The 12,458-nt window shown below is 32.6% G+C and overlaps 1 protein-coding gene across 1 annotated transcript in view; it reads right to left on the bottom strand.

The window, feature by feature from the left end:
• Positions 1-12,458, bottom strand: part of CEP290 (centrosomal protein 290) — a 92,039-nt gene that overhangs the window by 76,024 nt on the left and 3,557 nt on the right. Inside the window, exons 6-12 of the mRNA XM_055336664.1 lie at positions 11,073-11,216; positions 6,498-6,551; positions 5,609-5,761; positions 5,057-5,239; positions 4,332-4,421; positions 2,031-2,153; positions 1,080-1,203 (exon numbers count right to left, since the gene is read on the bottom strand). Of these exons, the coding sequence (XP_055192639.1) occupies positions 1,080-1,203; positions 2,031-2,153; positions 4,332-4,421; positions 5,057-5,239; positions 5,609-5,761; positions 6,498-6,551; positions 11,073-11,216 (871 nt within the window). The remainder of the gene's footprint in view (positions 1-1,079; positions 1,204-2,030; positions 2,154-4,331; positions 4,422-5,056; positions 5,240-5,608; positions 5,762-6,497; positions 6,552-11,072; positions 11,217-12,458) is intronic.

Here is a 12,458-nt window from a genome sequence, read left to right as displayed (position 1 = left end):
ACTAGCACCTCTCCAGAGTATTCCAACAGTCTCATAACAAGTTTGCCTGCTTCTGTTCTTACCTCCTGTTGTCTACTGCAGACATAGCTTAAGTCAAATTATATCACTCCTGTCCTTAGAAACCTTTTTTGGTACTTCTCACATAAAATAAAAGCCAAAGTCTTACAGTGAACCATTAAGTCTCTTCATGATATGGCCCCTGGTCACCTCTCTGATCTCATCACGTACTACTGCCCCACCTGCCCACTGTTTCAACCACAAAGACTTCTTTGTTGTTCTTCAACACACTCGGTACACTACTACTTCGGTGCCTTTACACTTATTCCCATTGTCTGGGGATATCTGCATGGCTTACCACCTCACTTCCTAAAAGTGTTCAAGTATCTCCTCAAAGAGGCTTTTGCCTCACTATCTAAATTACAATCACCACCACCACCATTAACTCACTAGGTAGTTACCTTTGTGTCTTTTTTATCTTCAGCAATTATGTTAAATATGTCATGAATTTATTATGAATGGTTTGCATTAATGTGTCCTAGTATAACTACAGTATGTACTGCTATGGAAATATAAGACCACTGATGTTTTAAGGGTTTCTGTTCAGATGTATTAGGCAAGGCAGTATGTCCCAGGGTAGGGAGAATAGGATGATATACTAAATTTGGTAATGTTCATTCAAATGCTGATGAGTCAAATGACTTCTGGAAACTACCTGCAATGCTACTACACTGATAAAAATTTTATTCTCTTCTATTCTTTTTAATTATAAAAAATGGGATAAATAACTACAATCAATTATATCACCATTTCGCATTTCTTTCACCTAACTAATCTGGTCAATGTAATTTTTATTGGGGAAAACTTACAGAAAATATCTCTTATCACTTACAAATTTAAACACTAGTAATTTATGTAGTTACTATACTAGTTAACACATGTAAAGTCATTTTTAAAAATATAAAATTCAAAAATAAAAATCACTAATATATCTATTGACATAATTTAAGAAAAAAAATCCTTGTAAAATTAAATGGTACATAGAATAAATTTAAGTACTTACTAAACACTGAATTAATTACCTTTGTTTCTATGAAGCTCATTTTTCAAATCTTCGATAATGAAAGTATTTTTTTCCATTTCTTTTGTATATTGTTCTACTTGCTCAGTGAGCATCTTAATTTGACTATCTCGTTCTTGTATGCCCTATAAAATATTTTAGAATATTACATATGATTTATTCATGGATGTTAACATGCATTTTAAAAGTGAGGGAAAAAAAGTAGGTCTTGTGATTTTTTTCAACAAGATTATAGAATATATTTTCTATGGGTCAAAACAATGTCTTTTACTACTTTGTCTCCCTCAACTGCACCACACAACGTTTGGTACACTGATGTCACTCTAATATTTAAAAAGAGAACTGCTAACATCCTGGCAAAGGGAATTCCAGAACACTCTGATATTGATAGCTTCTTCTGACTCTTTTCATGCTACCATTCCTCAGGATCCACCCATTTCCATCTATTGCCATGTAACACTTCATTCAAAATATTGTGCCTTGCAATTGTTCTTATCCTCCAGATACTTCCCAAATTTGCCTCTTTCTTTTGAACTATGACTATAGGGCACAGATGATGAAAGTATAACTTCTACACAAATACATTTGTACTAAAAATGAAATTTAATGTAATAGTCAAATTATTACCAAACTTTTAGCTTTTTTCACATTATATAGGATATTTCACACCAACATATAACATAATAAGCATTAATAATAGAATATTAAGATATTTTTAAGTTTCTAAAAGATTTTAAGTTTCTTATTAAATAATTCCCAATCAAAACAATATATCTATTACCTGCACCAACATAGGAAAATATACAAAATAACTCTATTCCTAACTCTAAACTTAATTCTAATTGTTTCTTGGGACTGGATTTCAAAGGACTTTCTCATATACCCAACAGTGCAAGCCACTAGGTAAGACACATTGCCTACTTTAATAAACCAAATTTTGAGAAGGTTTTACCTGTTGTAGAGCCATAACATTACTTTTATCAGCATCAAGCTGGGCATTTTTCAATTTCTCCCTCAGGTTATGCAACATTTGCTGATATTCAATAATTTCATCATCTTTAGAAGACAAAATTAACTAGATATAAACAACATAGGATCTGTTACATAAGAGGAAAATTAATAAATCATTTTTCACTTATGGTAAGTACTCTAATATGTACCATTAGCAGATTTCAAGAAAACACAGGAAATAAAATTCACTTTGAAGTGAGTAAGTATCAGCAACTATTTGCATAATCATTGTTGCTTTTGGGTGTACAACCTTAAGGTCAAATAAGAAATGATTCAAAAATATACATTATAATTTTTGCTGTTTTAGAAATTCAATCTTTAAACACTCTAAAGCTTTCAAAACCCATTCTTAAATAAGAATTGTAAATACTCTCATGCAACTACAAGGAAGTTTTGTACAATCAGTTTTTATGGAGAAAATCTTAAAATGCCACTGGATGAAGGTGTCTTGTGTTCTCTGCTAGAAGAATCAAATACCAAAATCAACTTGTAAAATTAATTTATAAATTTATCACATATCCAATAAGATTTTTAATAACTATTTCTAAAATTCATACAAAAAACATGTCCACTTGTATCTAAAAACTGAATAGCTTTTTCATATATTTAAACATAATAACTAAAACAAGGACACATGGTTAAAAACTACATCAATATAAAGGAGAGAGTTCAAAAATAAATTCAAATTCAACAAGAGTGTCATATGTAACAAAAATGAAATTGTATTTCAGTAGGAAGATAAAGTGTTCAATAAATAATGTTCGGAGAACAGAGTATGTCTGTTGCATTCATACTTCACTCTCCATGCCAAAATTAATTACATATGCTTAAAAGACTTAAATGTAAAAGATGAAACTAGGAGGTACTAGAAGAAAATAGAGAAAACAATTTTATACTCAGAACTCTAATTATGATACAGAGTTCAAAAGACACAAAAAAATAAACTACATGATACAAAAAGAAATACTTCATAACAAAAAGTACCATAATGCCAAAAGACAAGTGTCAAACTGGAGGGATGATTTGGATATATATGACAACTTGTAGCAATTTAATCTATGTATTTGCAAAACAACAAATACATGAAATATCCATTATAACATTGCTTCTAATACCAAATATCAGAAACTGCTAAATATCACTCAACAGGCTAGGCTACCAATTAAATAAATAACATATCTACAAAGAAAAATTACAAAGTCATTAAAAAGAACAAAGCAGTAGTATATATTACCGACATAAATAATTCCTAAAAGATATTAAGTGAAAACAAAATGCAGAAGAAAACATATACTACCATCTTTCCCCCCTAAATTAAATGATGTAAAACTTTTTTTTCCCCCAGGGGTTGGTAAACTTAATCAAGGGTCAAATTTGGCCTGCTGCCTGTTTTTGTAAAGTCTTATTGCAAAACAGCCCTGCTCATTCATTTGTGTATTGTTTATGGCTGCCTTTCATGTTATAATAGCAGAGTTTGGTTACACCAGAGATAATATGTTCTAAAATATTTACTCTCTGGACTTTTTACAGAAAGTTTACTGACCCGATTGACTCCACAGGGTATCAATGCCACTGCTACTGCTTTTGTTTAAAATACAGATTATCTGAACTTTCCAGATAACCAAATCCAAATAGCCAACAAGACTTATGTGACCTCTGTTTAGAAACAATGACTATAGAAGTGATAGCTTTTAAAATTAGGTTTATTCAGAATCACTTCCTACTTTTCTCAAAATATACAGTCATTATAATCCTAGCTTCTGACATGGTAAGGTCAGAAGATTTGGTTGGGGTTGGAGAGTAGGGAGGAGAAAGAAAGGTGTATTTTGAAAAACTCAGATGATTCTGAAAGGTCCCTTTCCTTACTCCCATTCCCACTAAAAACCAACAGTTTGGTCTGAAGGAAGGAGAATTAGAAAAACTAAAATTAAACCAGGAACTATATATACATTATACAAGGCACCTAGAAGTTATATGAAAAAACTTAAATTTTACTTAGAATTATCTATTTTAGATGACAAGTAAGTTATGTTTTAGACTTATATTACAAATAAGCTAGAGGACTATAGAAGAGAGAATACTTAGTGCTTTTCTAAGTAGGACATACAATGCACTTTAAAAATTGCCTAATAAAAATGTCATTAACTACCATAAAGCCTTTAAAGAAAACTAAGACTAAGAAGTTGAAATAAAAAATACAGATGAAAAACCCATTATATCAACTAAAAAAAAAAAAGGCCACCTTCCATTCTTCTACTTTTGCATTGACAGCAGCCATGACTGGATCATCTTCTTCATTTTTTGCTTTCAGAAGATCTGTAAGCTCCTGCACCTAAAAGCAACAATTATTTCAAAAATTGTTGCAAAATAGTGCAATATACACTTATTTGTTATATATGCATATTTACACATACATTACACATACACACCATATATATTCATACATGTATATACATACACATTACCAATGCATATCCATTATTGGAGCAGTTCTACAGTTAGACGTGATATTTAATAGTTTCTGTATCACTACAGATGTATAATTATTTGTCATTAACAGAGAATTATATTTTTGAGCATTATTCTATTTTAACACCAGGGTAATATCATGTAAAAAATAAGCAATATATTGGTTTTCTGATATTTATGATGCATTTATGGTATAAGATTTAACTTCAGGTCCACAGGACTTCTAGGAATCTTTAGTAGAAAATCCCCATGTTTATCAGTTTTCCAGGACCCTGTCTACACATTCGTTCACGACACACATGAGGTATACATAAGGGGATTAAAGAAACACATATGGACAAACATACCAGCATGGCAACACATTACAGTAAGAGGATATAGTACAGCATAAGACAAAAATTCATATCCTAGAAAGTTAAAGCACTTTTTAGTTTCACATAAATAATATGATATAATATGAAGTCTGCACAAATGAGTTAATCAAACAGTTATACTTACTTGGAGCCGGTAATGATCATTTTCTTTTTTTAAGTGGTCCATGACATTATCTGTCTGATGTACGATTGCTTTCATCCTGTTATACTCATCAGTCATCTTTTCCATCTCCTGTACAGACTCTTCTAGATTTTTTCTCATTTCTTGATTCTGAACTTCAATTTTTTCATTAGCTTCTGTTAAAGTCTAATAAAGTTAAAGACACTATGGTTAACTTAAGAAACTGAAATTTAAACGAAATTAAACAGAATCTTAAGTGTCTGTTGGAGAACAGAGAATCCTTTATAGATCTGTAGTAGCGTTTGATCCAATTAAATCAAATTAAATATCAAGCAGATTGCATCTAAAAAGCTTGGTTCTTCTTAATGCCCAAGATAGACATATAAAATGAGTGAATCTGCAAGATTTGTAATTTTAAAAATGAAATTTATTTCATGTTTCCAAATGCATAGTTGCAGATTTCTACTACAGAATTTAAATGTAGGACCAAATACTAGATTTATATTATAATAAAGCTTTATAAGAATCATTGCCTTGAATTGACTTCTATTTTACCTGAATTTCATCCAGATATTGGACAAGTTCATAGTTTTTTTTAGACAATTGTGATCGGTAGTCACTGTCTTCTCCTCTTCTCGATAAAAGTGTTTCTTTTTGGGAATCTATTTGTTTCTGATAGTCAATAATATCCTGACGAAGCTGCTCATTCTGAAGGCAGACCAAATACAATATTCTATATTAAGAAACTATCCAGAGAAACAAAACTTCATCCTCTAAATAGTTGATCTCAAAACATATCTTTAAAATCCCAAGGTCTCGCCACCCTTAAAGGCTCACCTTTTTCTTTAGACGTTTGTTCTCCAGAAAAGAATAGGAAAAAGAAAATTAGAAATAAGAAAGGCAACATATAATTAAAATTAGGAATTAGAAATTAAAACAATAAAGAAATTTTAGGAGGAGATATTATTTTGGATAATCAAAGAAAGCAAGAATATTAATTATCAACCAAAATAAGGAATATTTTGGTTATGTTAAAAAGATAAGAACTCCTGTAAGGATAAACAATGTACAAACATTATTTGGCTCAGAAGAACCAAATAATACAGAACTTATAAGATTTCATGAGAAACAAAACATTTAAAAGAATACTGGGTAAAATAAGAAAAGACAGAAATGCAGTTATTCAGCAATTAGCAAACTAACAAAGAATAGCTTATAAAACAAAGCAAAATTTACCCCTATACAGTAAGACATGAACATAGTACTTAGTAGCCTCAACTTTCAATTTATTTTCTATTCCCTGAGACAAATTCATATAAAAATAAGTCAACTTGAAAGCATCAGTTACTTAGATTACAGTCCTGCTTAGAGTATAAATTTATGAAAATGTTTTTAACAAGTAATTTATTGAACTACTACAACTACTAAAATGTTTTTTACCAACCTCTCTTCTTAATTTGCTGTTTTCATTTTCTGCTTCCTCATTTCGAAGAGCCAACTAAAATAGCAAAATAAATAAATAAATAAATAAATAAATAAGGTTTAGCAGTAATTCAATATAAATCCAGGTTTTCAACTAATCAATTTAAATTTTAAATTCTAATCAAGTAGAGAATGATTAACTAAGGACTTCATGTTGATCACAGATATGAATAATAAACCAAAATTTGTGAAATCTAAAGATTAGGAAAAACAAAACAGGCTGAGTTTAAATGATTAAAAAAAAAAAAAAAAAACCAAAAAACTAACTAACCAAAGGATACAGAAACAAAGCAACAAACTATTCCACTCCTCGCCCAAACCTAATAATCAGCAATTTTCTTTTTTTTTTTCTTTTCTTTTTTTTTTTTAATCAGCAATTTTCTGTCCAAGATCTTTAGCATTTTGCAGTTCTATGTCAGGGCTAGGATATTTTTTGTTCTGGTGAGCATTTGGCGCAGCGGTTTGGCGCCTGCCTTTGGCCCAGGGCGCGATTCTGGAGACCCGGGATCGAATCCCACGTCGGGCTCCCGGTGCATGGAGCCTGCTTCTCCCTCTGCCTGTGTCTCTGCCCCCCTCTCTCTCACTGTGTGCCTATCATAAATAAATAAAAATTAAAAAAAAAAAGAAATATAAGGCAGCACAACATAATGGTTAAAAAGAAGCAATCTGAAATCTGACTAGCCCAGGTTTATATTCTTTGTCCACTGATTTCTGGTGGAGTACAAACAAGCCATTTACGATCTTTTAAATCCAATTTTCCCATCTCATATATTGATGTAAAAATTAACTATGATGTATATAAAGTCCCTTAGCACAATACTCAGTGCATGAAATAACAAAAAAATTATGGAGTGTTTTCTTCTCACATAAATGATTTCATTTGTGATTCTTTTATTTCCCAAAACAGAAAAATTTTATTAACTATTATCACAGATTTTTTTCATCCATTGTCCAAACCTCTTATGTCTTTTCACTTTTCTGCTTTTCTCCCTCATTCAAGCAGAATGTAAAAGATCAGTGGTTTGGAATTAGAATATACTTAAAAGTCTATAGTAAATGACCAAATGCAGTATGTGACCCTTGATGGAACCTTGGATTTGGGTGGAAGGGCTATGAAGGGCATTATTAAGCCAAAGGAAAAAAAATACAATTAGAGACTAGATATTAGGTAACAGTATTGAAAAATATTAAATTTCCTGCATATGGTAATTATATAATGGTTACATTGGAGAATACTCCTCTTTTTCAGAGACACATGCTGAAATATTTTAGTGTTCATGAAGTATCATGATATATGCAGCAGTTAATTCTCAAATGGCTCAGCAAAGAGAAAGAACTATGTGAGTACAAAGATATTGATGGAGAGATAAGGTAAAAGTGGCAAAATTTTGACAATTGGTGAATCTGTATGAAGAGTATATGAATGCTTATTGTTTTTCCTATAATATTTAGGAAGGTTTGATAGTTTTCAAAATAAAAAGTTTAGAGGGATCCCTGGGTGGTGCAGTGGTTTAGTGCCTGCCTTTGGCCCAGGGCGCGATCCTGGAGACCCGGGATCGAATCCCATGTCGGGCTCCCTGCATGGAGCCTGCTTCTCCCTCTGCCTATGTCTCTGCCTCTCTCTCTCTCTCTCTGTGACTATCATAAATAAATAAATTAATTAATTAATTAATTAATTAATTTAATTAAAAAAAGACTTATTAAAATAAGTTTAGAGAAATTTTATAATAAAATGCAAAACACTAGAGAAATTTCAAGAGTGTACCTACTACTACTATCATCATCATCATCATCATCATCATCACCATCGTCCCCTGGGAGTTAAGAAATAATCCTATTGTGTTTTGAATTGGAAAATTTTAACTAGGAAAGAGATGTCAAGAACTTAACACTGAAGCATTTAGTACTACTGATGCTCTTTTCCCTTAATTTTTCAAACATCACATTCTTGATTTTTGTCTTATGCTGTTCCTTAAAGCACCTCTTCCTGTTTCGTTAGACATTTCTCAGAGATCTCCCTTATAGTCATTTCTACGGCTTCATAGCTATGTTGTTAACTCACAAACCTTCATCCTCCACCCAGTGCTTTTTATGAATTCCAAAACCAGTTACTCTTTTTGAATATGCCCACTGGAATCTCAAAATTAACATGAACAAAAGTGAAAACTGGAGTAGTAATTACACACCTTATAAATTTCTCTTATGTCTCTACTTAGTGAATAACACTACCTTATTATTCAGTGGCCCAACCCAGAAAACTCTCCATTCCTCCCTCTCCTGATAACCATTCAACACATCCAATTACACTTAATCTCTAAACCTGTCTATATCCCTTAATCTCTTCAGTCATGATTTTAATTAGTCCATCATCAGCACCTGCCTGAATTAGCACAGATGTCTCCCTACTATTCTTAGTCCTCTTCAATCCACTCTCTATAAAGCTGAATAAACATCAAAAGTATAGATCTGATCACGATATTCTCATATTCAAAATTCTCCTCCTTTTAGGAAAAAGACCAAATTTCTCAGGAACTGACTTGTACTTATCTCTCCAGAGGATCACAAATGTTTAAACTACAAAGGCAAGATAGTACAGTGGTTTAGAACAGACTCACTGAGTAGGTTTGGATTCAAATCCTGTTTTTACCACTTATTATTTCTGTAACCATGGACACTTACCCTTTCTTTGTCTGTTTCCCTATCTGGAGCATGGGGAAATGTTACCTATCTCAAATGATATGTATGAAACAAGGAACAACAAATTAGTGCCTATAAAGTATCTGGCACATAGTAAGGATTCTACACTAGCCATTTTTACCTATATTTCAGCCAAAATGAGTAACTGTAATTCCCTAAATTCACCATGCCATCTCTTCCCTCTAGATCTTAGCAAATGCTGTATCTTCAGCCCAGAATGCCCTTTTTTTAACCACCACGTATACCCCATCCCCTTGCCAGACTAACTCCTAATTCAGGTCTGCTTTTTAAGGTGTTTTGTTTTTAATAATTTGTTTTAAAGATTTTCTTTATTTGAGAGAGAATGTGAATGGGAGAGCACGAGCAGGGGCAGGGCAGAGGCAGAGAGAAAGAAGCAGATCCCCTACTGAGCAGGGAGCCCAATGTGGGGCTTGATTCTAGGACCCTGGGAATCAAGGGGAATCATGAGCTGAAGGCAGACCCTTAACCCACTGAGCCACCCGCGTCCTTCAGGTCTCAGTTTACAAATCATTTCCTGAACCTCAAGACTGATTTAGTTATCCCTCCCCAGAGTAGGGATATGTTACATTTATTATAGACCATGAATATCAAGAAGCAGGATAACATTACCCTCTATATTCCTAGCATCTAACAGTCTCTGGCAAGCTGTAAACTCAATAAGGGCAAAGAAGAAATTGCCAGTAACTCATATTCCATCTCAAGGAATCTAACAACTGGAATGGCACATAGGCCATATACTCAAGTTTTCTGTATTTGTTTCTATGAATAGATAGTAGTCTAAGAATGGACAAGATAGTTCTGATTAACGGGATATGGATATGAATGACAAAAAGTTGATTAATATGGGCTAGATAGAAAAACAGTTCGGAAAATGACAGATATCCCCCTAACAAGCAAATCTATTTCTGTATATCATAGATTGAGTCCTTAATGATTATTAAGAAATTCATAGGTCTGTTATGTTTTATTAAGTCAACTAAACAGACAATCCTCTAAGAACTTATTCCTAACCTTTAGGTGGCATCAATCCATACATTTTTCAGCACAAAAATGGTATGGATAGATCACTTTTACATGAATCTTTTAAATTATGTAAGAAAATAAATATATCAAGAATAGGGAAGTTTTTCTTTACAAATCAATTTGTAACACCTTATAACCTTATAAAATAGCGACAACTCTTTATAACCATTGTTGTTTACTTAAAATTTACTGCCTTCTACTTCTAAGAGAACAATGGACAAATATTATTAGGATGTAATGAAATATTGACCTAAAAGGACACAAAGGTGAAAAAGTTTCTGGGAATCAGGGATGGAATGTTACTATGCTTAGGCAGCAGATTCTATAAAAGTTTACTAACAGGTGAGGCAAAATAAGAAATTTGTTTTCTGACAGGATTTTCTAAATACATCCGCAAAAATTTTTTTCCTTAAACTAAATTTAAGAGAACACTGGATGAATTATTTTCTAAATAACAATAAATAATCCAAAAGGTAATAACTGTATTTGTCTAAAAGACAAAATGTTGTGATTTAAAATACACATTGATTTAAAAATGCTGGCTTTAACAAACTTTTTAAGAACCTATATTTTTTTTACATATAGGTATTTATTGCACAATATGAAGTACTCCTAAAACCATGGAATTTGATTCAAAGATATAATGACAACATGAACAGTAATACAAAACTTTAGAGGTAAGCATACATCTATTCTCACATAAAACACAGAAATTGATAGTTGCCATTATAAAAACATAATCAGGTGTTTTTAGGTAACTTAAACAGTTAAAATTCATTGAGGAAATATGCCTTACTTGCTCATTAACCTTCTTCTCTTTCTCCAACTCCTTTTCCATGTCCTCCAATTCTCTATCTTTTTGTTCCAATTGTTTTTCAAGTTGGCGAATTTCATCACGTAAAAACCGAGTGTCTCTTCCACCTGCAGACTGCTGTGCCAACTTAAATAAACCAAAAGTAGAAATCAATCCCATTAGAAGTCTCAACAACAAATTGACTTTAAATTTGTGTTATATATAATCAGCACCAGATGTTTAAAATCATGTAAAATCCACCCACTGACCTCTGCTGCTCTTAAACTACCCTTTCCCTTGTACCCTATTTAAACCAGGGCTATCCAACAGGACTTTCTAGGATAATGGAAATGTTCTCTGCATGGTTGAGTAGCAGAGCCACTATCTACAAGTGGCTTTGTGAATTTGAAATGTGGCCACTGCAACTACGGAAATGAATTTTTAATTTCTATTGTAATGAATTTAAGTGTAAATAGCCACAAGTGATTAGTGCTACTGTACTGGATGGCTCAGACCAAGATCACCTTTAAAATCTTGGGCCAGATTAGGGCACCTGGCTGGTTCAGTAAGTAGAGCATTCAACTCTTGATCTCAAGGTCATGAGTTTGAGGCCCACGTTAGGAGGATAGAGTTTACTTAAAAAAAAAAAAAAATCTTGTGGCAGATTAAATCCATTTCACTTCATATTCCTGTTATTTTGGGTCACAGTCCAAAACATATCCTTTGGTCATCTACCTCACATTCATCTCTTTACCATACAGTTGTGTTACTTTTATATATTAAATAGCTTTTTCTTACTCTTTTTCTCCTTCAGAACACTTTCTATTGTGCTCTCAAAAATCTTCTTTCAAGATACATTAATAAAATATTAATACATAAATACACTCTTGGCCCTTTTACTGAATCATGTTCTCCATCTCCCCTCCTTAGCTGCAATTTGGTTCCTTTAGTATACTAAATACTTTGGAACTCTTTGGAAGATGCTCATTCTTTCACATCCCATAGACCTCAGGGTCAAGAGAAGGTGTTGATTTACCTCAACTTGCAACTTTCAGGCTATCATTCTTCCACCATCTTATGAAAACTCTGGCTGCTATGAATTCCACATGATAACCAGCTATTCAATCCCTACCTATTCATGGTAGCAGCAAACTACTAACTTCCCAGTTGAGCCCCCTCAAAATTCGTTGGCAATTTTTGGCACATGGCTCATAGTTTTCCACCAAAAGACCCCATAAGCAGTTTTCATACCCATATAACTTTCATTCTAGTCTTTTTTTTTTTTTCACATGCTTCTTGAATTCACTATAGCCTCCCACTCTCATGCCCACACCAGAACCTTGTCCAGTACAAACATTGTCTCATGGTTCCTAGTATACCCACCCTCTG

The sequence above is a fragment of the Nyctereutes procyonoides genome, unplaced genomic scaffold, assembly GCF_905146905.1.
Source record: "Nyctereutes procyonoides isolate TBG_1078 unplaced genomic scaffold, NYPRO_anot_genome, whole genome shotgun sequence".
In the NCBI taxonomy this organism is placed as follows: Eukaryota; Metazoa; Chordata; class Mammalia; order Carnivora; family Canidae; genus Nyctereutes; species Nyctereutes procyonoides.
This window is presented reverse-complemented; position numbering and strand designations above follow the sequence as displayed.